Source organism: Canis lupus, chromosome 27, assembly GCF_048164855.1.
Source record: "Canis lupus baileyi chromosome 27, mCanLup2.hap1, whole genome shotgun sequence".
Lineage (NCBI taxonomy): Eukaryota > Metazoa > Chordata > Mammalia > Carnivora > Canidae > Canis > Canis lupus.
Window position 1 is genome coordinate 36,189,678 of NC_132864.1, and position 27,541 is coordinate 36,217,218.

The 27,541-nt window shown below is 54.4% G+C and overlaps 2 protein-coding genes across 16 annotated transcripts in view; one reads left to right on the top strand and one right to left on the bottom strand.

The window, feature by feature from the left end:
- Positions 1-187, bottom strand: part of RSPH14 (radial spoke head 14 homolog) — a 78,077-nt gene extending 77,890 nt beyond the window's left edge. Inside the window, exon 1 of one of the 2 annotated variants that reach the window (XM_072803389.1) lies at positions 36-187. The gene's annotated coding sequence lies outside the window, so the exon portion shown is untranslated. Of the gene's footprint in view, positions 1-12 lie in introns of both variants that reach the window. The other variant, XM_072803388.1, reaches the window with a different exon arrangement.
- Positions 188-4,679: 4,492 nt separating this feature from the next.
- On the top strand, positions 4,680-20,295 carry RAB36 (RAB36, member RAS oncogene family). Of its 14 annotated transcripts, XR_012019508.1 has the most exons (13): positions 4,684-4,922; positions 5,628-5,710; positions 8,728-8,819; positions 10,407-10,472; positions 10,901-11,002; positions 12,800-12,907; positions 13,172-13,236; positions 14,781-14,836; positions 15,348-15,425; positions 15,738-15,828; positions 17,321-17,418; positions 17,936-18,142; positions 18,823-18,959. XR_012019508.1 is itself a non-coding variant. In XM_072803396.1 (12 exons), exons 1-12 carry the CDS (start codon positions 4,853-4,855, stop codon positions 18,077-18,079), a joined length of 1,053 nt encoding a protein of 350 aa, XP_072659497.1. In that variant the 5' UTR covers positions 4,683-4,852; the 3' UTR covers positions 18,080-20,295. The 14 variants fall into 14 exon arrangements, 10 of the variants coding, with proteins under 10 accessions (XP_072659492.1, XP_072659497.1, XP_072659494.1 ...); XR_012019511.1 differs by lacking the exon at positions 18,823-18,959 and having other exon boundaries at positions 4,680-4,922; positions 15,742-15,828; positions 17,936-17,984; XR_012019510.1 differs by lacking the exon at positions 17,936-18,142 and having other exon boundaries at positions 4,681-4,922; positions 15,742-15,828; positions 17,321-17,440; positions 18,823-18,843.
- The last annotated feature ends 7,246 nt before the right edge of the window (positions 20,296-27,541 follow it).

Sequence of the window (27,541 nt, forward strand, 5' to 3'; positions counted from 1 at the left end):
ACCCCCTGTTACCTCTGGCAGCCGCCGCCGCTCACCTGCCTCGGCTCGCGGTCCCGGAAGCGCACGCCCGTTGCCAGGCGACTGGGTTGCCAGGATACCTCGCGGCGTCCGCTGCACCCGCTACGCAGGCGCGATCGGCCTCGGGCCGGGACCAGCTGTAAAGGCGAGAGGAGAGGGCTTTCCTGGGTTACTGTGAAAACAAAGGCGGCTCAGCTTTGTTCATGGTACAGAAGGGAAGCGAAGTGACTGTACGTCTTTCTCTGAATAGAACATTGCAAGTCTTTAATCCTCAGGGTAAACTCGTGAAGTGGTAACATCCAGTTTACAGACAGAAACTTCAGAGAGGTTCAGAAGCTCCCCCCAAATCACACAGGCCTGATCCCTGGACTGTCTAGCTTTGGCTCAGGCTCCCTGATAGACAGTCGGACGACCTGCTAATGACACAGATCAGCCCCTGAGGTGGACCCAACACACGGCTGGTGGGAACAATTGTTCTTCAAAGCAAGTCAGACCCAGCCATCGTCACCTGCCTGAAACCCTCCTGTGGCTTCCCAGTGGTCTCAGGACAGGGTCCAAACTCCTAGCCTGCCACTCAAGGTCCCGGATCATGGCCTCCAGGACCATGCTGGATTCTTTTAATTTCCCAAATGGTCAACTCTTTCATGCAGCCTGAGCTGCTTGTAACACTAACCACTTCTTTTCCTTCAGGACACAGTTGGTGTACACCTCGACCATGAATACTATCCTCTCCATATTAATAAGTGACCCCATAGCTTAATTATCCCATTGGCATCCTTCCTCCTCCAATTCTCTATTTATTTCCCTGCTTCCCCCAGCAGACTCCAGCTTCTCTGTGGAGGCCATGTCAGTACTGTTTACTTGCCTTTGTAGTGCCAGGAATATACTAGAAAGTTTTCAGTCAATGTAAAATAAAAGAATGGGTAATGGACTTGAATCAAGATTTATAATCTACAAAGCACTTTCACCATCTTGTGTGACCCTCGCATCAAACCCTTGAAGTTGATAGGCAGGTCCATTTTATAGCAGAGTAAACTGAGGCAGAGGAAGAGAGATCAACTCATGTAAGTCCACCCCTCTGCCTGAGTCCTTAGCACTGAAATTTAACTAACAAAAGCACCAAGCATTAGCCTCCAGCACAATTAGCTTTGAAATGAAGATCACTTACTTAGATCTTTGTGCCCAGGATCCCATATTGTGATGCAGAGATGTGTCCCCTACTGTGGTTCTTCAAAGGACCCAGTCCTAAAGGATCTCTCTAACCCAGAGCCCCCTAACTTTTTCAGGAAGGTGGTGTGGAGAGCACTGGGCTAGCAGTCAGAAAATCTGGGTTCCAATTCTAGTTCTTGATTCTTTTGATTTTGTGAGCCTTAGGTCCCTTGTCCGTGAAACCAGGGAGCTGAATCAAGTAAATTCTCAAAGCTGGGAACCCCCAGGGCACCCCCAGGGCACCTGTTTTAAACAGGTCTTGGGATTGAGTCCCACATTGGGCTCTCCTTGGGGAACCTGCTTCTCTCTGCCTATGTCTCTGCCTCTGTCTGTGTGTCTTTCATGAATTAAAAAAAAAAAAAAGCTGGAAACCCCAGGCCTCTCAGAAGGAGAAGCAGGCTCCCCGCACGGAACCCGATGTGGGACCTGATCCCCTGGATCCCAGGATCATGCCCTGAGCCAAAGGCAAATGCTCAACCACTGAGCCACCCAGGCATCCCCAGTTTTATCATTTTTCAATCTCCTTTTTGTCCCCTTTTAAAAGATACATACAACATAATATTAGTATATGTTAATTATAAAACATAAAAATATAATAAACACGTGTGAATTCACCGTCAGAACATTATCAATGCCTGGATCCTCTTTCCCTATCCTATACCCCATCTTCCTCTCCAAAGCTAACCACTCTCTAATTTTGTGATTATACAGTCTTACAAGTGCCTCTAAGGCCATCCAGCTGACATGCCTCATCTTCAAACAGAAACTAGCTTATAGGAGCTCAGTGACTCAGGTCAGCTTTTAAACAGCCATTAATTACAGAAATTAATTTTCTAAAATGACCCCTTTAGAAGCCAGGCATATGATATTCAGGCATCATTAGATTCAGATCTATACAGATTAAGGTCAATGAGTGGTAGGCCGCTGCAGGGGGCTGGACTCCAATCAAAGGCCAATGCTACAGCAAAAGTTCTTATGCCATGATTGCAGAGAGGAGGAGGTATCTGCGGGAAAGACTAGAAGGAGGGAAGCACACCAAAATACGTTAAGGCTGACCTGGCAGGGCCAGAGATGGGAAATGTTATTTACTCTGTATTCTAAATTGTTTATTTTTATTTGAGTTATTTATTGAATGGCAATATAGGCACATGAAAGGAAATCTAGAAGGTATGAAAGTAAAATGTCTCCCTCCCTCCTCAGGCCCAGCCAAACAGGTTGTCCTCATCTATATGTAGCAACCACTGTATCTTTCCAGAGCTAAGCTAAACTTATACAAGTAAACATGATTCGTTTACTTTTTACTGTGGCAGCATACTTGTGTTCTTTACCTTCTTTTTAAAAATTTAATTCACTCACTTACCATTCACTAAATGTATGATATGCCTAGGCACTGTTTAGTTAGCCAATGCAATAGGCGGATTAAATAAACATCAACAGCCTTGCTCTCTCTGCTGCCAGTGGGGGGAGATAGACAATCAACATAAACAATAAGTTATATAATATGTTAGAAAATAGTAGGTTCCTGGGAAAAACAGAGCAGAATAAGGGGTTGGGAGGATGCTACAATTGTAAATAGGCTGCTTTGGGAAGGCCCCATCTAGAGGTGTTATCTGAGCAAACTTGAAAAAAGGGGAAGGAGGAGAGCAATGTGAATATCTGGGGGAAAAGCATTCGGGCTTAGGGAACAGCCAGTGCAAACCCCCCAGTGCCTGGTGTGTTGCAGGAACAGCAAGGAGGCCAGTAGAGTCTATGCGGGATGGGGGGGGGGGGGGGATAAGAGGTGGAAGAGAGGAAAAAGGCCAGAGCAAATTACGTGAAGCCTTTTGAGCCACTATAAAGATTTTATTAATCTGAGAGAGATGAGCAGGCATTGGACAGTTTGGAACCAAAGACTGCCATGATCTGATCTGTTTTAACAGGAGAATCCCTGGGGCCACTGAAGGGGAATAGGGTGGGGCAAGGGTAAAGGCAAGGCGACCAGCTGGAGGGAGAGAAGGTAATACACTGGGCAATACCAGTGGAAGTGGGGGGGGGGGGGAAGTAAGGGGATATTGGACAAATTTTCAGGGTAGAACCTACTGGGTTCACTGATAAATCAGTTATGGGTTGTGAGAAAAAGGAGTCAAGCGAGGTTATCTTGGAGATCCCTCCATCCCAATATATAAAGAAAAATATGAAATATTTAGATAACCAGAAAAAATCACATTTAATATTATGAAAATAAATATTTAAACACTTCACATAATCCCCACCCGTTCTTTTGAGCTACCACCTATGGCCTGGAGGCCAGGTGCTCCAGTCTTTCCATCAGCCCCGCCCCGCCCTGTCCCGGCCCCTCCTCCCGGCCGCCCTGCCCCACCCCGCCCCGCCCCGCCCCCGGGGTCCCGGCCCCTCCTCCCGGCCTCCCTGCCCCGCCCCCGTGGTCCCGGCCCCTCCTCCCGGCCGCCCTGCCCCGCCCCCGGGGTCCCGGCCCCTCCTCCCGGCCGCCCTGCCCCGCCCCCGGGGTCCCGGCCCCTCCTCCCGGCCGCCCTGCCCCGCCCTCGGGGTCCCGGCCCCTCCTCCCGGCCGCCCTGCCCCGCCCCCGGGGTCCCGGCCCCTCCTCCCGGCCGCCCTGCCCCGCCCTCGGGGTCCCGGCCCCTCCTCCCAGCCGCCCTGCCCCTGCTCCTGCCCCTGCCACCACCCCCGGGGTCCCGGCCCCTCCTCCCGGCCGCCCTGCCCCGCCCTCGGGGTCCCGGCCCCTCCTCCCAGCCGCCCTGCCCCGCCCCCGGGGTCCCGGCCCCTCCTCCCGGCCGCCCTGCCCCGCTCCCGGGGTCCCGGCCCCTCCTCCCGGCCGCCCTGCCCCTGCCCCTGCCCCTGCCCCCGCCCCCGTGGTCCCGGCCCCTCCTCCCGGCCGCCCTGCCCCGGTCCCGGCCCCTCCTCCCGGCCTCCCTGCCCCGCTCCCGGGGTCCCGGCCCCGTGGTCCCGGCCCCTCCTCCCGGCCGCCCTGCCCCTGCCCCTGCCCCCGCCCCCGTGGTCCCGGCCCCTCCTCCCGGCCGCCCTGCCCCTGCCCCTGCCCCTGCCTCTGCCCCCGTGGTCCCGGCCCCTCCTCCCGGCCGCCCTGCCCCCGCCCCCGTGGTCCCGGCCCCTCCTCCCGGCCTCCCTGCCCCCGCCCCCGGGGTCCCGGCCCCTCCTCCCGGCCGCCCTGCCCCGGTCCCGGCCCCGCCTCCCGGCCGCCCTGCCCCCGCCCCCGGGGTCTCGGCCCCTCCTCCCGGCCGCCCTGCCCCCGCCCCCGTGGTCCCGGCCCCTCCTCCCGGCCGCCCTGCCCCGCCCCCGGGGTCCCGGCCGCCCTGCCCCCGCCCCCGTGGTCCCGGCCCCTCCTCCCGGCCGCCCTGCCCCGGCCCCGCCTCCCAGCAGCTCTGCCTCCCCCACTGGAAGCCCGCTCCTCCCGCCCTCGTTACCATGGTGATCGCCCAGCGCGTGCGCAGTGTCCTGGAAGCTTCTGCAGCTCCCCCGAGACGCTCTGGTTGCTACAGTGACCTCTCGGTGGAACCGCGTGTGGACTCTCCGCTGTGAGCTCCGCCCAGAGCCCGTCCCTGACGCCAGAGATTCGTCAGACGCCCTCGGGTCCAGCGTGGTGCTGGTTGCTATGGTGATCGCGGCCACCGGCCCCGCCAGACAAGGTCGCGCAGTTCCTGGAGCCTTTGCAACCCCCGCGGGTGAGTCTGCCGCCCCCTGTCCCCCCCTGGTCCTCTCCTGTGCAGGGGCGTCCCGGAGGCCCTGGTTGGGAGGGCTCCGCGTCCCCGCCCACCTCCCGCAGTACGAACCTGAACCCCGGGGCCTCCTTGCTCCCTGAGCGGCCGCCCTGGGCCGGGCCGCGTGGTCCAGAAGGGGAGCCGGGTCAGGTCGGGGAGGACGATGGGCCTGTGTAAGACCCCTCTAGCGGAGGGGGGAGGACAGGAGAGGACGCAGGGCTGTGGTGTGAGGGGCCAGGTGCTGGGCGCGGTGCAGGGGTGCAGAGAAATGCCTGCAAGTGTAACCTGAGGTCCCTGACCCACCCAGAGCCTTCGTCGCTTGGAGACTAGGAGCAGGGGACCACCTCAATTCTGCGTCCTCCACCTGGGCGGTGGTGATGCCCAGCTTGGCATTTGTGCCATGCCTCACTCACCCCGGTGATAAATTCAGAGAGGGGCCGCTCCTGGTTGGAGGAGCCCCCAAGCAGGGCCAGGAAAGCCTGGTCCCCCCCACCCCACCCCAGCCATACTGCCTGCAGATGGAAAGAGATGATCTCTGGTCAGTTTCCCTGTGGGAGAAGGGGGCGTGGACCAGTGTTTAAAGCTACTGAGACTAAGCATAAACTTAAGGATGAGTCCCCAGGGATTTATGTAGCTCCCTAACCCTCTTTTGCCTGGCTGGGTCCACAGGACACTCTGGAAGGATGAGGTCCTCGCTGACATCTTTGGGGCCGCCTGTGAGCCGGGACCGCATCATCACCAGCTTCCCTAAGGTAGAGAGAGTCGTTAGCCACCCCTTTAGGTGCATGCTGCTCTCCCAACACCATCTCCACATCCACATTCCCCACCTGCATTCACCACCAGAAACGAAGCAGGAGAATCGGGGAGGTCAGAGGTCAGTCCCTCTCTAACAAAGCCCAGAAACTCAGTAGACTTCTTCAGAAACAGGGAGATTTGGCACTGACTTGCCCGAGGTGGACCAGCTAGTTAAGGGTGACCCCAGGAGATGATGTGGCGTGGAGGTTAAAGGCACAGACTTGGCAGACAGTCCTGGGGCTGAATCCTGACTCTATCACTAAACTATGTGACTGTGGGCAAGTTACTCAACCTCTCAGCGCTGCTGGTACATAAGGATAATTCCTCACTTTGGGTGTTTGGCTGTTGGTAAACAGGAGCTCCCTTACCCGAGTTGTGGTCACTGCCATTCTCATTGGTATTATTACTATTATCAAAGTAGCAGTCTAGTTTCCTGACACCAAATCCAGCGTCCTCCCTCCTTACCATGCTGCCTTCGCTTCCTGCTGAAAACACGAAGGTCTTTCATGCATATCAAAATCCAGTATTCATTGCATCAGGGGTTGCATTAGGTTGCAAATCAGTCCAACCCCTAGAGGAGGCCATGCGACAATATTTCCCACCTTTGTGTTGCCGCTGCCTTCTGATCCAGCCATTGAAGGCCAGGTAGTGGAGCAGTTTGTAAAGCACAAGATCAGACACAGTATAAAATGTCCTCGGGGGGGGGGGGGGGGGCTGCTTCAACAGCAAAATGCTATGTCCTGACCCAGACGGGAGGAAGAGTGAGGCTTCCCTTCAGGAGCAGATGTGTAATGAGACTCAAAGTCAATTAAGTAAAATGTGAGGAATGGAGCATACTTCCACTGGTGGAAAAAGGAGAGGGGAGAAGACAAATGCACGTGTTTGTTTATACGTGCCAGAAATCTCTCTGGAAGGACACAGAAGATCTTGCTGTCCGTGGTTGCCTCCATGTGACTTGGGACAGGGCATGGAGGGAAAAATCCTCTCCTTGGAATGACCTCTCTCTGTCCTTTGAATTCTGTGCCCAGGCTGGTACGGAGGAAGGAGGGGACTGCAGACTTCGGGTAATTTGGGCCTGTCTCACCTTTTCTTCCTCTGCACACCCAGAGAGAAACCTGTGGTGCCTCGGACCTGTGGACAATTCTCCCAGAAATTTCCATCCCAGGCAATTGCTTCCCTAGAGAGCTTCACCGTGGTCACCAGGGATGATAGACACTGATGTTTAGTGAGCCAAAAGGAAGGGAAGTATGATCGGCACAGAACAGTCCAGGTCTCACTGCGCAGAGGGCTCCATTTACAGAACAGATCAGCGAGGCACAGAGAGGCGGGGGGGGGCGGGGGGGCTGCGGGGCGTCACACCTCTGGGCGTGGGAGAGCCAGGACTTGACCTGAGAGCCGGCCGGAGGCATCCACCGTGTTTTCACAGAGGGTGAGATTCTCCTCATCCTGTCTGTGGCAATTTATCATACATCGCGGGGCCACATCACTTCAGACCTGAGACATTCCTGGTCAGGTGGGGCAAGTCTCTCTCATTACTCTGTGCCTCAGTTTCCCTGTTTCTAGAATCAGCTCACACTTCTTGCCCAGTCCTCCTTGTTACATTTCTTCAGTGCATCCACAGTGGTGGGATGCCTCTAATGACCAGGGTGGCCAGGCTGACACCCCCCCACCCCATCCCACCCCCCCGCACCCCATTTGAAACTGCCGTGAAAGTGGATGGGGGCGGGGAGAAGCAGCCTGCTTGCTCATGAGGTAGTGAGTGAGGAATGTGGGCTGTGGGCCGAGCTGCTCACCTCCCTTACCCATTTGCTCCTCCCCCCAACCACATGACTAGGTTATGAGTGTCCCCACTTTCGGGATGAGGAAACGGGCTCACTGAGATGCTGTGACTTTACCTTTTGTAAAGCTGCTTCCACTGTCCCTGCCGCCTTCATCCTGCCTGAAGTCGAGGGGACAGGTTCTCCAGGGCAGAGCCCACCTCCGTGCCCAGGAACTCCGAAGAAATGCTAAGGCTAGGAGGGAGGTGGAGCCCTTGCCACAGGGGAGCTGTGGGTCCCAGCAGTGCCCCAAAGGACATGGTGGGCAGCCTGGGGGGACCCTTGCCATATCACAGCAGGCCACACTAGCAGCTTCCACCAGCAGCTTCCAACGATGCCCCTCTCCCCATATCCTCACCACATGCCATCCTCAACCTCTGCCAATCTGAGAGCAAAACATGACTGTCAGCTTCAGTTTGTTTAATGTCATCTTTTCCGATGGTAAAATAAAGGGGCGTGCAACGTGTATCATGACATCTTAATAGCCACAAATATTTGTGCAGCACTTAGTGTATCCACTGATGGCTTTACAAGCATTATTTCATTTTATGCCCCCAGGCTTCTGGGGCCTTCTAGATTAGAGACATTAGACAGCTGCCTGGGATCACACAGCAGCTAAGGGGAGACACAGGTCTCCCTGACCCTGAGGGGGTGCTCTTCAATCTTGACCCATTCTGCCTTCCAAGAAACGTGGAAGACCCAGAGAGCCCTCCGGGATATTTTCCTTGCACATAGATACACAGTTTCAAAGCAAACGTGGCATCCAAGATCCTAGAAGGCATGGAAGGATCTCGGTGCCAAAAGTGCCCTGATAACCCACCCCTCTTCTCGCCTGGAGAAGTCCAGAGAGGATAGGGACCTGCCACATGCCCACAGCAAGGGCACAGCTGCCCCAGGCAAGACCCAGCTCTCCGAGTTGCCACCTGGGCCCTTTGGTCTGACCCCCACTGCTGCTCCTCAGGACTCACAAGACCTGGGAGTCTCGGAGCCACCGATGGGATAGAGGACGGGTGTGACAGAGGGGTCAGGAAAAACTGATGAGCTGGGCCGTAGGGAATGCTGGCAGGCAAGTCACCACTTTGCTGCCCTACTTGGTCATGGAGCTGCAGCTTTGTAGGATGAAGTGTCCATCTGTCCATCTGTCTGGCTTTTTCCAGTGGTACACCCCTGACGCCTGCCTGCAGCTCAAGGAGCACTTCCATGGGCAGGTCAGCACCACCTGCCAGCGCAGGAACACAGGGACTGTGGGGTGAGTGACCCCATAATCCAGGAGGCGCGGGATGTGGGGGGAGGCAGTAGGTAGGAATGAATGCATGGATGAATATATGAACGGGCGGATGAAACACTTACACATATGATGCCCGTAGAGCCCAGGATGGGCCTGGAGGCGACCGGGATCTTCACCTGGCTTTGCTGCTGTAGGGAATGTCTACCATAGAGAACTGCTTCCCCTTTTCTCAAGAAGTCCTGCATGTGACTTCTCAGCCTGAGGTCCTTGGCATATGTCTGCTTTCTCCATCTGGAATGTCTTTCCTACCCTTCAGCTCACTGTATAGTGTTAGGGGGCTCCCCACCCCCATTCCCGCCCCCCAGCCTGGGCTGGGTACCCCTCCTGTGTGCTTCTTGGTCCCAAGCACTTATCTCACAGACTTGAGAGTTTGCCTCTAGATTCAGCACTAGACCTAGCCTGTGAGGGTGAGGGCTGTGTCTGTTCTGCTCCCGCCTCAGCAGCCCCAGCACCTGGCACCACCTAGCCCTGCTGGCTTTGGAAGTTTGCAGCAGTTACTCCCTCCCTTAACACACAGGTACCAGGGCCTGCTTTGCCTCTCCTCCTGAGGAGCTCATGGTCTGCTCGGGTAGTCAGTGGGGCTCACAGGTGTCATACAGGTGTGGTGAGGTGGCCGTGGAAGCCCAGCTCTGAGTTCCCAGATAGCACAGACTGAGGCCGGGCTCAGGTCAGAATGTCCATGGCAGCCATGGTCACAGGATGAGAGCAATGGCCACCAGTTAGGGTGGTATGTCATGTAGATGACCTCTCTGACACCCTTCACAACAGCTCTGGGAGGTGAGAAACTGAGGCACAGTGGGTACCCCCATAATACCTCAGCAGTACCTTTACTCCTTCATCTGGGAAGCTGGAGTTAGGGCCATCCTGCTCCAGAACCAGAGGCCACCTGGGAGCAGAGAAGGCACAGCCTCTGTGTCCCCAGACATGGCCAGGGGAGCTGTATCAGGTCCCCGGGTAACACAGGTGCCTTCTTGCTGTCTGCAGGCAGAGGAAGTACTTGGTCCAATGTCTGAGCTCCTTCCGCATGAGCTGCCAGGCAGTTAGTGACAGTAGTGTCCCGGTCAGGGAGTACCTGCTTGCCAAAGCAGGAGCCCTTGCAGCCCCAGGCATGGGTAGGAAGGTGCGGGGGCTCTGCCCCCAGTGCCTGTAGGCCCTGCCCACAGCACTGTGTCTGGTCCTCACACGTCCAGGCTCCTCACTGTGCCACAGCTCCCATATAGCCCCACCTGGGACTCCTCCCTCTAGTCTGTCAGCCCAAGACTCAGCCTCCCTTCGTGCCCAATTCTTATCCTCACCACTTGGGCCCAGTAGGGTCAATGGTACAGCCCCTGAGAGAGTAGAGTCCCGAGAACAAATATAGGCCTTCTGCCCTCTCCTGTGAGTGCCAGGGATGGGGACACACATCCCAGAGTGTCTCAGCAGGTGGCCTGTTCCCTGTTAAGGACTGACACGTGGCTCATGAGTGGGGAGCTCGGGGAAGGAAGGGCCCGTATGTGTGAAGATGCTCTGTGGCCACGCTCGCACGCAACACAGCCATATCCCTCACAGGCTCCGACTCTCCAAGGTGGTGGTTGTTGGCGATCTCTACGTGGGCAAGACCAGCCTCATCCACAGGTGCGCCTGCTGCCCACACCTCCCAGCACTAGTTGTCACGCTTTTCCCTGGGAGACCAAAATGACACTGTCGTCATCAAAACTGTGTGGTTGCTGGGTGCCATACCTCGGAGGGGGTACAAGGAATCAGGGAGATCCAGGTTGGGTGGAGGGTGCAGGGTCCCAGGACCCTGGCATTCATGACACCATCCCCTGGGACCATGGGCTCATGCCTCACTGGCCCTGACCTGCAGCATTTGCCATCTGGGCTGCTGCAGCCCCCTTCCCCCCCAGCAGTTCTTATCAGCAGCTCCGTCTGTCTACTGTTTCCCTCTGTGGACCATCATCTCCTATTCCCTGTGGGTGCACTTCCCATTGCCTGCAGACTTTGACTGTCATGAGCGAAGCTTCCACACACAGCCTCTCTGATGACTTCCTCAACTCCCACAGGTTTTGCAAGAATGTCTTTGACCGTGACTACAAGGCCACCATCGGGGTGGACTTTGAAATCGAGCGCTTCGAGATCGCTGGGATTCCCTACAGCCTGCAGATGTAAGTGGTCATTGTGTGGCTCATGAGTGAGCTTTGTCAGGGGAGAGCCATGGGGAAAGCCTTGGTGAGCTCCTTGACTGTGCCCTGTGGTGCTCAGTGAGGACCTGTCTAGATAAACAGGAATGGTTGTATGAAACTGGGCTGCACCAGTTCCCAGAGGCCTGTGTACTCCCTCAGTCCCCATGGGTGTCTCACGTTGGTCATCAGACCTGGGAAAGTCCTCACAGCCCAATGTGCCCACCCATCCTCATCCTACCCTGACTCCCACCCCTCATGTTCTGGCTCCGGGTCCCCACCCCTAGCTTGCCTGGTGCTCAGTGATCCCCCCACCAGGCCAGCAGGGTGGCGTCTGGCCAGTCACTTCAGACCTCTGAGCATCTGTTCGCATCTGGAAAACGGAGCCCAAAGCAGTCCCTGCCTGCCGGACTCTGGTGGAGGCCCCCTAGTCCACGCACCTTCCTCCGGCTTGATGTTTCCCCACTCCTCCTCACCCCTCTGTCTGCACTCCACTCCCGTTTCTCTCCCTCTGTCTGCTTCCCTGCAGACCCCATGTCTCTGCATCTCGGTGGCCCCATTGGTTTCAGTCCCTCCCCTGTTTCCCTCAGAACAGCCCAGAGTCTGTTCCCCAGAGCTCTGGACCTTGCCTTCCCTCTCCTCTGGCACCTGGAGGATGCTGCAGGTCTGTGTGTCACCAGCTGTACCCTCTCCTGTGTGACTTTCTCCCCCCTCCAGTCTCTCCTGTGTGGCTCCTTCCCCTTCCTAGGCTCCCCACCCAGCTGCCCCTACACCACTGTGGCCTGCTGCCTCGGTCCTGGTCCCCTTCTTTCTCTCTCCCTAGGAGTCACACCTGCTTCTCTGGTTTCATCCTCAATCCTCTATGCCCTGCCTGGGCTTAGCCTGGAGATCTAGGGTCATCGAGATGGAGCTCTCCCTCTCGTGGACCTCAGCTCCTAACTCTGCCCGCTTCTCTGAGGACAGCCCCAGTGCAATCCTAGACCCAGATGGCACCACCGCATCCCGCCCAAGGGAGAGTATGGGGCCAGACCAGAGCAGAAGAGGCTGTGAAAATGCAGGGCTGGGGACCCAGGGGCTCTGGAGCCAGGAGAGCTGAAGAGCACAGAGCTGATGGGACAGCCCAGGTGGGGCCAGGCAGAGAACAGCCTGTGCTGGGCTCCCCTTTGTGGCCACCGGCTGTATTGACTAGAGTAGAGACGTAGTCCTGGCTCAACTTCTCATTGTCCCTACTGGGGACACTGCCAGCCATCCCGCTGGCCCCACCTCCAGGCCACCCTCCCTGATTCCCACCCAGAGTCATCTTCAGAAACAAAAGACGTTATGAATGAATTAACAGAAGAACAGTGCCAAAAGGTTCTGCATCATGCTGAATCACTTGAAAAAATTTCAGACCATTGAGATCTTATTCATGGCTTATCTACTTTTCCATTTACAGAAGAAAGTTAAATTTTGATCTGCTATTTTTAAAAAGGGATGGGTTTTCAGAGTCAGTCCTGTGTATTGACCGCCTGCCTGGTTCTAATATTTTATTTTATTTTATCTTATCTTATATCATCTTATCTTGTCTCTCATGAATAAATAAATAAAATCTTTTTTAAAGATAAAAAATAAAAATAAATAAACCAGAGCAAGTAGATCTCAGTATGTGTCTCCCCCTGTCCTATACTGTGCCGATGGCAGACCTTGTTAATTTTTTTTTTAAGATTTTATTTATATATTCATGAAAGACAGAGAGACACTCCCAGGTCCCACCCAGGGACCTGAGCATCCCCTCTGCTGCAGGGCCAAACGTGAAGCCATGGGCCAGCCACACACGAGCAAGTGGCAGAGCCTAGAATCCCAGGGCCATTCACCAGGCCACGTCTGCAGGTGGACTTCCACATCTTCAGAGTGAGCACATCAGGGGCATACTCTCTTTTTTAATGGCACAGACTAAAGGGACTGAGCTACAACTCCATTCATCTAGACAGAGGAACTAGGTCAGGCCCCTCCCCCAGGGGCATATGACTCCAGCTAGGGAATTCCCCCCTGGGGCCCCATGGGAAGGAATCCCAAAGAATTGCAGGGCGGGGACCACTAGCTGGTGGTTTAGAGCACTGCAGTTGCTTCATCTGCCACCTCTTTCTTTCCCTTTCTGTCTTTGCCACCACACAGCTGGGACACCGCAGGGCAGGAGAAGTTCAAGTGCATCGCATCTGCCTACTACCGGGGTGCCCAGGGTGAGCATCCGGGTGATGGCAATGGTGGGGCCCTCAGCCACGTATGGCAGTAGGCTCCCACTGGGCTCATACCAAGTCCAGGTCCTCCGCCCAGGCACCAAATCTGCCCTCCAAGAACCACTGAGAAAATCCCCAGCCAGCCCTTGGGGATGAGGAGACTGCTTTCCAGCCAGCTGGGCCTGGGGTTGGCCTCAGCAGTCACATCCTGCAGGGACCCTGTGCTGGTGGGTGCTCGCTTTGGAGTCTCAGCCACAGTTTCAGCTCAGTAGGATGCTTACAGGGGGAGGCACATGTCCAGAAACCCCAGAAAAGAGCAGTGTTGACTCCTGGAGGAGGTGCGGGGAGGCAAGGCTGGAGGGGAAGAGTGGAAGGGCCACAGGAGGACTGCACCTGCTGGTGGGGGGCGGGGGGCAGGTAATGGGCAGGCCTCTCAGGCAACAGGCGACAGCATAAGATCCCCACTTCAACACTAGCTTCCTGGGGGTTTCAGTGGAAAACCATTCACGGTATCCAAAACCAGGCTCAAGTTATGAGACCCAGTTATGTCTACTTGATGCTGGTGTAAAGAAATCACAACATCGCTATTGGAGATTTGAAAAATGCAAAACCAGGAAACCGTGATCACCTTGGTTACAGTCGGAGTTCCAGCTGTGGCTTGTCTTCTCAGGGAAGACATCCCCTGAGGAGGAGGTGTCAGGCACTGGGCGTACCCCTGAGAACAGCAGCCCAGCCCACCACCATCACCATGTTCTATAGCCTTCCTTGCTTCATCCCCCTCTGCCTCAGGGGGCCTCCTGCAGCTTCAGGCAAGATGCAGAGGAAGGCTCTAGCTGGCCCTGATCACATCCCCAGGCCCAGTAGAGAGCAGGCCTTGCTGGAATGTTCTCTACGTAGGACTCCCCTCAGGACACCAGGGGACCCTGGACACCCTGAACACCAACCATGGGGCCTGGGCAGGATCAGTGATGAGAACCACCCTGCTCCTCAGAAACGGTTCCCCTAAAGCTGCTTGTCTGTTGCTATTGTCCTCAGAGCCATAGATGCCATTGATCGAAAGTCCTGCATCAGGCCCTAGATCAAGAGCTTATAAAATAGCTGTTCTTGCTTAAACCTCACAGCACCCCTGAGAGCCTGAGGTATCGTTCTCACCACTTCACAGATGGAAAAACTGAGGCTCTCAGCAGTTAAGGCCCTCACCTGAGCTCCCTTAGCTGTAAGTAGCAGAGAGGAGATTTGAACACAGGAGCCCATGAGCTCATCTTGCCTCCCTGGATACCCCCTCGAGCTGGGCCTCTGGGTATGGGTTGGAGAGGGCGGTGGGTTGGTAGATCGCAAGGGGGCGCCATGTGGTGTCTCCTTCGCAGCCTTCATAGTGAGGACCTGGGCTGACTGCCTGGGGGGCCATCCCAGCAATTCTGCGGAGTCCGGCTCCTCTCTGGGTTTCTCTTGGGGAGCAGGGAGCTGCCTGAGGGGAGCCCCTCCTTGTACACCGTGTTTGTCTCACCTGTTGCTGACCAGCTCTTGGCTTCTCCCCGTGTGTATAGTGATCATCACAGCCTTCGACCTCACTGACGTGCAGACTCTGGAGCACACCAGGCAAGTCTGGGACTCTGCAGTCCCTATGGTTCCTTTGGGTTCAGGAATGCCCATGAGCTGGGCCCCCAGTGGGGGATGCAAGGGACCAGACTCGCTGGTGAGAACTGACCGCCCACAGGCCACTTACTGCCTCCTCGCCACATTATCCCTTAAGATTTGCCCCCATCTGCTGAAGGCAGGGCCAGCTCAGGGTTTGCAGCCAGCCCAGGCTGACAGGGGCCGGGCTCAGAAGGGCCTGCCTTTGCTTTAAAGCTCTGCTGTCACCATCTTGAGAGCTTTAGTGATTGTTGGATGAGGGGCCTCCCATTTTCACTTTGCTCTGGGTCCTGCAAATTATGTGTAACCAGTCCTCTTGTCTTGGCTGGAGACCTGGTAACATGACCAGCGCCCCGCTCAGCCAGCCGGGGTCTGGGTACCTTCCCTGCGACTCGTGGCTCAGTGCTCCCAGTGCGCCCCCAGACCTCTCTAGGTGGATGAATGCCATCTCTCAGCCTGTCTTCCCTCTGTGCAGGCAGTGGTTGGAGGATGCACTCAGGGAGAACGAGCCGGGCTCCTGCTTCGTGTTCCTCGTTGGAACGAAGAAGGACCTTCTGGTGAGCACAGCAGAGTGAGAAGCTCTGGAGGGCCCTCCGGAGAATGCAGCTGCTTTCAGCCCAAGCTTGGGGAATGGAGGGTGGCATTGATGTGCCTAGATGGGAATTTGAAGACCAGGAGCTAAAAGTTAGGGGCACCTGAGTTTCCTGTGCTGGTCTCATTGGAGAGGGATCAGCAGGATGTAACCCCTGGGGAAGTGTACCCTGGCCCATGCACCTGCCCATCCCAGGGTGAGATGGGGAGGTGGAGGCAGAGGGGGAAGCTCTCCCCCCCCACACACACAGGAGGGTCAGGAGGGCTGCTTCTCCCAGTCAGGGGCTGCATGTAAGCAGGCAGAGGTGGAGGCTGTGCGCCTGGCCAACGAGATGCAGGCTGAGTACTGGTCGGTGTCAGCGAAGACAGGTGAGTGGGTGCGGGGCTATCGCCCCAGAGGGTGCAAGAAGTCTCCTTCCGTGGCTCTGTGGTATGCTCAGGTCACGGCCAGCTGTGCTGGTGATCACACAGGGCCTTCCACTGCCTGAGAGGAGGTCTCCTCGACTCTAGAGGGAGACCCGTGGGCATCAGGAATAGGGACACCTGGCCCTGTGCGCGTGTTCTCTAATGCATCCCCTCCCTCTGTGAGGCAGATCCATTTTATCCCTGCAAGGTCACGTCCAGGGTCACAGGGAGGAAGCAGCAGGGCTGGAATTGGAATACAGCCCTCACCTGTAACCACTATACCATCCTGCCCCCCACCTAAGAGGCACCTCCTGGCACATAGAAGGGCCCAGTAACTGGGGCTCCCATGTCTTTCCCGGATGTCATCGTGGAAGACACTGCAACATTGCTCATGGCCCCCTGGCCCTCACCCACATCCCAAGTCTGTCCTCCAGGCACACGGGACCCCCAGCCCCTGAGCCGGCTTTACCCACAGGCCCCTGCTTACTCCAGCCCAGGCTAGATGCCTAATGTCTCAGCCTTGGTGTCCTCATCTGGGAAATGGGGTGATGCCGTCCATCTCATTTCATCTTTCTTGCAAAAAATGTGTTTTAAATTACAGAAGCCATATGTTTTCACTGAGGAAAAATTAGAAAACACAGAGAAGCAAAGGACAGGTTGTTGGGGGTGGTAGTGGTGAAATGAAATACCATGCAGTGACTGGCTCATAGAAGGCCCCAGCAGCTCAGGGGACTCAGGAATTATGCCTTGAAGTCCTTGCTCCAGGTGAGAGGCTGTAATAGACATCTGGTCAGGGCTGGCGAGGCAAGGATGAGAGTACTAAGGGTGGGTACCACATGGTGGGGTGGGGAGGGAGCACAACCTCCAGCCCAACCCAGTTCCCTCTGCTCCTTCATGACAGCATCCCCTGTACCCTCTGATAACTACCTCCCCTTAGAGATTCACTGAGAATTCCCTATGGGCCAAGCAGGATTGCCCTGTGCAGTTGTATAGGTTGTCAGCTACACAAGGCCAGCACACATGGTGGGGGCCAGAACCTAGCTCTGTGCCCAGATGGGTGGCCTTCTCTGCCTGAAGGAAGTCTATATGGAAGTTGACCCCCCCATTAATCCTCATAGCTGTCCACTCGACAGGTGCTCAAAAGTGACAGGAAAAGCAGACACCCTTCTGATCTCCACGCATCCCAGTGGCAGGCCCAGAGGAGATACTCAGTGGTGATTAGTTGGAAGAGTAGATGCTGGGAAACCAAGGCTCAGAGATTTGAGGTTGCTGCCGGAGCAGGGGCCCCAGGGCCCCAGAGGTGGGAAGCCAGGCCGGCCAGCACCATCCCTTGCCCTGTGCCACCCCAGGCAGCTCCACAGGTGGGCCGCCCTGGCTCCCATACCCCCTGGCTCCAAAATTCGCCCGTGAGTAAGGGCCGAGGTAATGGGGTCAGGGCTGTCTCTTGGGCCCACAGGGGAGAACGTGAAGGCGTTCTTCAGCCGTGTAGCTGCCCTGGCATTCGAGCAGTCAGTTCTGCAAGACTTGGAGAGGAGGAGCAGCACCCGGGCCCAGGTCGGCGACGGAGACCTCATCCGTGCGTATAGACAGTGGGGCCAAAGCTGGGGAGCAGGCTAGCAGCCTAAAATCCATGTCTACCATCCTCCCATCCCAAGAGGCCACCCCCTTAACTTGTCCCCTTGAGCTGTCCTCTCGGGGGTACCATCTTTGCCATTACTCTGACATCAAGTCCTCAGTCTCCCTGACCCTGCCGCCAGCTCAGACTTGCTCCCTGGCTCTCCCTGCCCTCAGGAGCTTCTTCACGAGCCAGGCTGGCGTCCCTGGCTGTGTGGATGTGTTCTGGCTTTGGCCTTCCCAGTCTGAGTCTTTCCCCATGCTGTTCCACCATCTGGAATACATCCTCGGCCTCTCGGCCAATGCCAGGTCACCAAGGCCTTGCTTGAGAGGCCTGGGGGTCAAGCTCAGCTCTGCCCAGCAGTCACGAGTGGGTGCCAGTGGCAGGGGAGGGTGGCTGCTCCGTGTTAGCTGCAGGCACTTAGTTGATGCCAGGCGACTTCTCCCATCCTTACAGGAATGGAGGAGAGTCCACCCGAGACCCAGGAGAGCACGCCGTCCTCCAGCCTGGGTTGCTGTTAGCTGGGGCCTGCATCAGAAGCCTCTACTCCCCGCACACACATGGGCAGTGCCTCCCATGACTGTGGATGGGGTGACATGAAGCCATCCGTAGCTGCCCACCCACCATGCTGAGCCCCAGAGCTCAGCAACTTCTCTTTAGCAGGTTGGGAGCCAGGAAAGGGTGGCACTGGCTGCCCAGGAGCCCCCCTTCACTGCCCCACTGGTGGGCGCACAGTGGTGACCGTCTGGAAGGCCAGTTCCACCCAGATAGTCACCAGACATTCCCCCCTGGCCTCGAGAGGCCTCAGAAGTGCAGACACGAGACACTTGTGTCCCACAGCCTGCATCTCTCAGTCTTGGCACACATTAGCTGCCCACACAGGCCCTCTGACCACTTTGCCGGGCTGGCCTCAGGATCCTTCTCTTCTCAGTGGTCTAGGCAAGTCTTTTCTGTTATTAGCAGGACTTGCAGTTCTCAGTCCCAGAGCCCCAGGCCTCACTGTCCACTGTCCCTCTGCCACAGACTTGTGGGATCCCGGGTCAGCCTTGCCCCTCCGGAGGAGGATGGACAAGAGGGTCTCTCAGGCCCCTTCTGGCCCAGGGGTCAGCTTTGGCTCCTCTTTGATCCTTGTCCTGTTGGTCAGTGGGTGAGGATGGGCAGAAAAGGCCATCATGCCCCTCTGGCCCACCTGGACAATGAATTTCCCCAGCTGCCCCTGGGGTACAGTACTGCTGCATCCCTTGTGCATGGCGCTGCCCTGCTGTTACTGGCAGTTGTCACGCAGACACTGTTGGGCTGGTATCTGTGGTTGCCCCCACCGCCCCTCTCTCTGGTCTCCACAGGAAAGGGCCTGGAGAACAAGAAACTCTGCGTGCCTGCCTCTCAGGACCTTTGTGGTGGCCTCCTTGACTCTTTGGAGGACATCGGAGGCCCTCCGGAGTCTGGCAAGCTCCTCATCGACACCTCTCCATCCTGCACATCCAGGACAGGCAGGCACAACCCAGGCATGCCCTCCCTAGTGCCCACTCTCTCTCTGCCCTCAGGTTGCTCTTCTATGGGGGCTTTAACTACCCGCACCTGCCCCTGGCTGGGTGCCCACTCCTCCCCACCCATCCCATCCCACAAGCAGGTGGGCACATCTGGGCATATCCTGCCTGCTTCTCATAAATGGCGAGCATTTTGCCAACAGCTGTTCTGGTCAGTGCCCCGAACAGTACCCCATACGGTGCTGGGCACACTGTGGGTGCCCGCTGCATATTCACTGGCTGGCAGCAATTGCTAAATGCTGGTTGGGGAAGGACACATCTTTTTCTGTTCAGTCTCCCTTCACCACATTTTAGCTGTTGTTTACAGATAAAAAAAAAAAAAAAAAAAAAAAAAAAAAAAAAAAACACCTCTTTATATAAATCACTGTTAAAGGAATTATGTACACGAGAATTGTAATCCAAAATAAGACACTACGAGGTTTTGTATACAGTGTGAAAGTCCCCTTCCTGTCCTTGGAAGTAAGTGCTGCTAACAACTGTAAGAGTCCTTCCAGACTATTCCTCTGCAGCACAACCATGTTTGTTGGCTCATTTGCTGTTTGAGCAGAATGGTCTTTCCCCGCACATGCTGCCCAGCCGCAGCCTGCAGGAGCCTGCAGGAGCCCTCCCTCCACACGGAGCCTACTTGTTCCTTTAGCAACTGCCGGTTTTCCTTCAGGGGATGGACCAGAGTCCAAGTGCCCTGCCCCTCAAGCGGCACATTAGGCTTCTGTCCAGCTTCCAGCCTTTACCAAAGGTACTGCAGAAACTGTCCTTGGAGTTGTGACTTTGAATACTCAGGATTCCCAAAGACAACGTGCTGGCCCTGCTGCGGATGGGGGCCCCAGCTTGGTCCATTAGACACAGTCATGGGGGGTCAGGGGGCAGGCTGCATTAGGACCAGGTTTGTGGCACACAACAGAAAGTGTCATGGGATGGAGGAGCCTGGCCACAGAGAGCTGGCACTCTCCAATGGCTCTCTTCCCCTCACCCCTCTAGGCCTTGGGATTGGGGTGGGGGGCTGATAAGGAGGTCCTGTTACTAGCTCCTGAGCACCCATTCTCTACAAATAGCCCTTTATTAAACTCCCCCCCCCCCCCCCGTTAGGACACCTGGGTGGCTCAGTGTTTGGTTCTGGTCACGATCCCGAGTCCCAGGATTGAGTCCCGCATAGGGCTCCCTGCATGGAGCCCGCTTCTCCCTCTGCTTGTGTCTCTGGCCCTCTCTCTCGCTGTGTCTCTCATGAATAAATAGTTAAAATGTAAAAACAAAAACAAAAACACACACCTCTCCCCATGTTGTCTGCTGTGCATGTTTAGTTGTTTCCCACTGGTTGATACGGAGTCTTCTGTCAGAATCGACGAGTTAGTGAAGACATTCTCTTCAAACACCTCAAAACTGGGCTGTGGTTTCTGGTGCAGAGACCCAGGATCACATGCAAATGGTTCAGAAAAGGTTTGTCCCACAGCCCTTTGTCTCTGCCAAGCAGCCTTGTCCTTGGGACATTGTGTCCCTTACATGTCTATCCCCGCAGCCAGGGGGTCCCAGTGCCCTGTCACCCAGGGTTATGACCCCAAAAATGGTTTATTTGCATGGACCCAACCACACCCAGCCCTCCTCAGGGTCCCCAGTAGAGCCAGGAAATGAGCTAATCAATCCCTTCCTCTGTTCCCTGGGCCCCCACAATTTCAGTCAGTCCCCTAGCCCTACAGCCACATGACCTGCGATGAAGATTCCCCAGTGACCCAGAGTGGGGCGCTTGCTCCCAGTCCCTTAATCTTGTGCCCTGCACCCATAGATTGGTGGGCTGAGGAAGGCCAAGGATCCATTCAACCCCCACCTCAGCTGTCGGGTAGGATGGGAGCCACCCCCAGATGGATCTCAATCTCTAGAGAGACTCAAGGTTACACATAATCCAGGTAACTGGAACAGAGATGGACAGAGGATCACTTACATTCTCACCGATGAGATTTGGCATACCTAGGAAGGTTCAGAAGGAGTTCCAAGCCTACAGGGAGGACATGGTGACCGAGGAGGCCCAGAGCAGGGACCACGAGAAAGCATAGGGTGGGGGGGAGTCTTCAGAAGAACCAGCACCCAACTCAGAGAGGGCCCTCCTCTTCTGAGGGAGAAGGGGCTCCTAAGGACTGGCGGGGTGGGGGCTGGGTCCACTGTTGCCCAAGAAGCTCAGGGCTTCAGGCGCTGCCCAGCAATGAGACACCCTCCCAACAGCTCCTGGGCTCCTCTGCCATCTGCTGTAGCCTCCCCATGTCACCTCCCATATGTCAGGCCTTCCCGCGAGGGAAGTTGATCGGCAGACGGGCCATGTGGCTGTCACACCGCCTCCACCTCTTTCCAGGCAGCCCAGATCCTTCCCAGCCTCCACCCCCACATCCAGACGCCTCCCCAGCATTCAGGGCCACCAGCCACCTGTCTGAGCCTGCACCCCAGCCCGCTGTGTGCAGGCTCTTTGCTCTGCTTGCTCCCCACCCTGTCTCCAGGGACACACGCTGGGTGTTCAGGCAAGCAAAACAGTGCCAAGGCTCTCTCTGGCCCACATGTGGGTGGCACTGGCTGGCCTCTGAGCCTCTCTGACCACTGGAAGCCACAGCCTGGACCGTTTCACAGGCCATGCCTTCAGAAACAAGCACATCCTGTCCCAGCCCCTTCATTCACCATGAAGGCTGGAAATGGCAGCCAGGAACCCCCCACTGGGATTCCCTGCCTGTAGGGCTTTTATCAATAATTGATTCTGCAGAAGGGAGGTGGAATCACAGCTGGGGGGGGAGGCGCTTGGGAGGAAAAGCTCACACACTCACTCATTCAGAACCCTTGGCCAAGGACGTCCTGCAGAAATCCCTGCTCCCCACTCCGGGCCTGGGGCTGGTGGCCTGGAGGAGGTGCCCAGCCAGTGACCGTCCAACATAGCATGAGCGAGCAGACAAGAAAGCTGTATTGATCGTCCTTGTTTTCTGATCTTGCCTGCAGCTCCCTGGGGCTGACAGATGACAGAGGGTGATGACAGATGACAGATGGGGGCCTATGGCCTCATCCTGCTTGAAGAGATCCCTCCTCTGGCCTCCAGGCCCCAAAGTGGGTGGGGATAAGGGTACAGACAGGGGAAGGAATGAGCAGGAAAAGGCCCAGATATTCAGGTTGGTCTCAGGTAGAAAGGTCTTCAGGCAAACCCTGCTGTCTTTATAATGCCATATCTGACGATCTCGCCTGATGGCACAGTGGCTGGGAACACCAACTTGGGACTTGGGCAGTGCCACCGATTGCTGTGTGACTGAGGGGTCACTGTTCTTCTCTGAGCCCTTTTCTCTGCCTTCTGCCAGGATGATAGCCATGGAGCCCCTAGCCCCAGGCTGGGCAGCTGGCAGGGGGTGGGTGGATGGAAGCCACTCTTATGGGCAGTGCCACTGCGCCCACCCATGCAGTGCCTTTGCGTTAGCTAGAAAAAGGTACCCACGCACTTCCTTAAAGAGTTAAACATAGAGTTGCCATACGATCCAGAAATCCCATTCCTAGGAATATTCACCAAAGAATTGAAAACAAGGACTCAAACGAGTACATGCACACACATGTTCAGAGCAGCATTATTTATACTAGTCAAATGTCCACAACGGGTGAATGAGTAAACAGAACGTGGTCCACTGGTACAATGGAATATCATTCAGTCTTTAAAAGGAATGAAGTACTGACACACGCTACACGTGGTTGAACCTTGAAAACCCTACACTATATGAAAGAAGCCAAATATATGACAAAAGGTCATATATTATTTGAATCCACGAATATGAAATGTCCAGAATAGGTAAATCTGTACAGACAGAAAGGAAATTAGTGGTTGTCAGGGGCTGGAAGGAGGGAAGAATGAGGAGCCACTGGTTAGTGGGTGTAGGGTTTCCTTTTGGGTTTTGGGGTGATGAGAAAAGTATATACGGGGTGGGGGCAGAGGGAGAGGGAGAGAGAGAATCCCAAGCAGGCTCCACACCCAGTGCAGAGCCTAACACAGGGTTCAGTCACATGACCCTGAGATCAGGATCTGAGCCAAGACCAAGAGTTAGACGTTCAATTGATGGAGCCACCCAGGTGCCCGGTGATGAAAATATTTTTGAACTAGATACAAGCTGTATGGTTGCACGACATTGTGAATATATTAAATCTCTCTGAACCGTCCGCTTCAAAATGGTTAATTTTGCCATGTGAATTTCACCTCAATTTAAAAATAGAACTTCTTGCTCAAGGCATTTGATATCATTATATTAGAAAACTGCTGTCATAAACGGATTTTGTGAGAAAAGACACCTTTTTACAATTGCTGTCATCATCAATATTCGTATCTATCAGGTCTAAGCTGGGAACCATGCCCCCTTTGATGTGTGCCCTTGTGCAGTGTACATCCTGCCTAACTGTAGCTGGCAGACCTGCTCAGGAAATCCCCAAGGGCAGGGGTGGCCAGTCCATTTCACAACGAACAAATGGAAATTTCCTACTTTCACGTTAGTGGGGCCTTCTGACTTCTGAATGACACAAAGAACATAGGCTGTGGAGCTGGAAGATGGTCTCAAGCCTGCCCACACCTGAGGGCTGGGTGCTGTGCAAACTTGTCTTCATCTGAGGAGTCAGGTGAATCCCTGGGCTTATGGGAACATTAAAATAGATGCTAGAAAAACGCTCCTCCTTACTCCTTAGTGAGCAGGACCAGGGGCTGCTGCTTCCACCCAGGCTGGGGACCCAAGGGCTGACTTAGCTAATCCTCCATGATTTATGTTTTTTAATATAATGGATTTATTAAGATATAATTTACATACACACAATTCACTCATTTCAAGTGTATAATTGGATAGTTTTTAGCATATTCACAAAGTTGTGCAAAAATCACCACTGTCTAGTTCTAGGACATTTCTAAAAAGGAACACAATGACCTTTAACTGTCACTCCCCATTTCTCCTACTCCCTTATCCCTGGCAACCACCAACCTACTTTCTATTTCTGTAGATTAGCCTATTCTGGACATTTCATGTAAATAGAATCATACAATATGTGGACTTTTATGATAGGCTTCTTTCACTTAGCAGAAGTTTTTCAAGGTTCACGCATGTTGTAGTATGGGCACTGCATTTCTTTTTTATGGACAAATAATGTTCCATTGTATGGATGCATCACATTCTGAGTAACAATTCATTCGCTGCTGGATGTTGGGTTGTTTCCACCATCAGTTTTAACACATTGGAAGTTCTACATTCTGTCTACAGAGGGGACTGTTGGGTCCCAGCCTCTTTCAGCAAAGGGAAAGGGCAGCCTTGGGGAGGGGTTTGCCAACATCTCCTTCTAGATTCAGGGATGGCTGAGGGTGCCTGAGAGAGAGAGAGTGTGTTTGTGTGTTTGATTTTTTCAAAACACCATAAATGTTTTGTGTGTGTTTGATTTTTAAATAAATTACAGAGCCACAGGATTGTATCCCAGAAAATGAAGGAAATTGAGGGGAGACATTACCAATAATCCTATTTCTCTGTCCCACTTCGGTTCTCAGATGAAAAAGAAAACCAGTATCTATTGGAAATGATGGAAATATCTGTTATCTGATTGTGGTGATGGCTTCACAGGTGTGTTACACATGTCTACACTCATCAAATTGCACACTTTGAATATGTACAGTTTATTGCACATCAATTAAGTCTGTAAACTTCAATAAAGCTGTAAAAATTTTTTTAAAATAACATCTATTTTTTTCATTACAAAAGATAGGCATTTCCATTATGAGACATTCAGAAAAGCATAATGATGAAGAAAATAAATGTAATTTGCTACTCAGGGCTTTGGAGCCCCTGGTGAAGTCCCCTCCACCTGCTGAACCCCTTGAAAGGGTCTGTGGGACCAGCATCAGCTTCCAGCCTGTGTGGCCAGGCCCTGGGGCCCACTTTGGCTCTGCTGGCCTCATGGTGCCAAACCCAAAGTTCTTCCACCTGAGGACTCAGCTGCCATTCACAGGGATCCTGCCCTCCTCATGCAGGATGCCTCCCTCGGGACTCTTGGGTCCCTGTCACTTCCCTGGCGAGTGCTTCTCGGTCTCTCTGCCTCTGTTTCCTTCCTAGTCCAGCTCCTAACCCTCCCTCACCTAGTCCCCCTGGGCAGCCGGGGAGAGTCTTCAGCCCTATGGCCATAAACACTAGCTGTTCACTAACAACACTCCCATTTCTATCCCTGACCTTGACGGTTCCTTGGTACCCCAGAACCAACCACTCTCTCTCCACTTGACTCCTCTCTGTACCTCCTTAGGTACCTGGAGCCTCCTCACATGGGGACTCCAGTTTCCCCATCATAATCAACAACCCACTGTCTACGTCATAGCTGGTCCTTCTTCCCTCCACATCCGATCCATCTTTAAGTCCAGAACCAACCTGGAACTTGACCCCCTCTCTCTGTTGCCTCGCTTCCCCCCTCATCTGGTTCTGGGTCACCAGCACCTTTCATCTGGGCCAGCAGCACAGCTCCTGTCCACTTACCCTGCTCCGGCCCCCTACCTCCCACCTGTCCACAAAACAAATCTGAGCCAGTCCCTCCACAGCTTATGGCAGATACTGTGGCTATTTGAATTCAAATTCATTCAAGTTGAAGTAAACTAAATTGTATTTATTTATTTATTGTTAAAAGATTTTATTTTTAAGTAATTTCTACACCCAACATGGGGTTGGAGCCCACAACCCCAAGACCAAGAGTTGCATGCTCCACTGACTGAGCCAGCCAGGCTCCCCCAAACCAAGTTATATTTATTATTATTTTTAAAAGATTTTTTGGCAGCCCCAGTGGCGCAGCGGTTTGGCGCCGCCTGCAGCCTGGGGTGTGATCCTGGAGACCTGGGATCGAGTCCCACATCGGGCTCCCTGCATGGAGCCTGCTTCTCCCTCTGCCTGTGTCTCTGCCTCTCTCTTTCTGTGTCTATGAATAAATAAATAAAATCTTAAAAAAAAGATTTTATTTATTCATTCATGAGAGACAGAGAGAGAGAGACAGAGAGGCAGAGACACAGGCAGTGGGAAAGCAGGCTCCATGCTGGAAGCCTGACATAAGACTCGATCCTGGGTCCCCAGGATCAGGCCCTGGGCCAAAGGTGGAGCTAAACTGCTGAGCCACCCAGGCTGCCCCCAAACCAAGTTTTATTTTTTTTATTTTTTTTTTAAAATATTTTATTTATTTATTTATTTAGGATAGTCACAGAGAGAGAGAGAGAGGCAGAGACACAGGCAGAGGGAGAAGCAGGCTCCATGCACCGGGAGCCTGACGTGGGATTCGATCCCGGGTCTCCAGGATCGCGCCCTGGGCCAAAGGCAGGCGCCAAACCGCTGCGCCACCCAGGGATCCCTCAAACCAAGTTTTAAATCAAAATAGGTATTTCCACGGGATGCGTGGGTGGCTCAGTGATTTAGAGTCTGCCTTCGGCTCAGGGCGTGATCCCAGGGTCCTCGGATTGAGTCCCATATTGGGCTCCCCACAGGGAGCTTGCTTCTCCCTCTGCCTATGTTTGCCTCTCTCTGTGTGTCTCTCACGAATGAATAAATAAAATCTTTTTTAAAAAATAGATTTTCCAGTTCTCAGGTGTAGTAACTACATCTTGAGTGCCCAGGAGTCTCATGAGGAAGCTAAATGGCTGCTGTATTGTTCAGTGCAGAGTGTAGAACATGTCCATCATGGTGGAGAGTTCTAGTCATGTGCAAGTTCAGAACCTTCCAGAGGCTTTTCTTTGCATTTAGAATACAACCCAAACTTCTTACAAACCTTCTTACAAGGCCCTGCCTTGCCTCTGATGTCACCTCCTGCCACCCATACCAGCTTCATCTCCTAACCCAACTGTGCCTCAAACACACCTAGAATTTTGAAAGTCTCCCTGTCTTTGCCTTTCTGCTCCTCATCCTTAGGACCAGCTCAGATATCACCTCTCCTGGCAGGCTATCCCCAGACCTCTGCCCCCTCCTGGATCCCTGCACAGCACACACACCCCTGCCATGCATGGCCTGGCTCTGCCTGACTTATCCCTTCCTCCCCCACTCATGTCCCATCTTTCTCTCTGGGTTGTGTTCTCCTCTGGGCCACACACGTCAGAGTCTTCTTTCAGCCAGCACTGGCTGAGCATCTACTATGTGCTGAGCACTGGGGAACATGACAGACAGATCCCCATCCTTGGGAGTTTAGATCTAGCTAGGGACAGATACCTAATGGGGGATTATGAGTGTTATGTATCTGGGCCCCATGTTTTTCTCATTCCTTCTTCTCCGGGGAAGGGAGGGATGATCAGAAAGCTCTACAGGAAAAGACTAGAGCCCCAGGGTGGGAGTGTTTTTCAGAAAGGACTGAGGATGAGAGGAGTGTCTTTGGGGCCAGAAGAAGCTATCTCATGGGGGCAGATAGCCACTATCCTCTGGTTTCTGAATTAATTTCACTCATGTGTACGATATTTGAGGTGGGGCCTGCAAACCAGAGAAAAGGGCACCTCACTGATGGATGAAACGCCCCACCCAAAGTATCCTTTTCT

Coding starts and splice junctions, on each gene's coding strand:
- RAB36 (XM_072803400.1), top strand. CDS start 4,853: ATGGTGATCGCGGCCACCGGCCCCGCCAGACAAGGTCGCGCAGTTCCT. Junction 15,426..15,737: donor GAACGAAGAAGGACCTTCTG/GTGAGCACAGCA, acceptor TGCTTCTCCCAG/TCAGGGGCTGCATGTAAGCA. Junction 15,829..17,320: donor GTCGGTGTCAGCGAAGACAG/GTGAGTGGGTGC, acceptor TTGGGCCCACAG/GGGAGAACGTGAAGGCGTTC.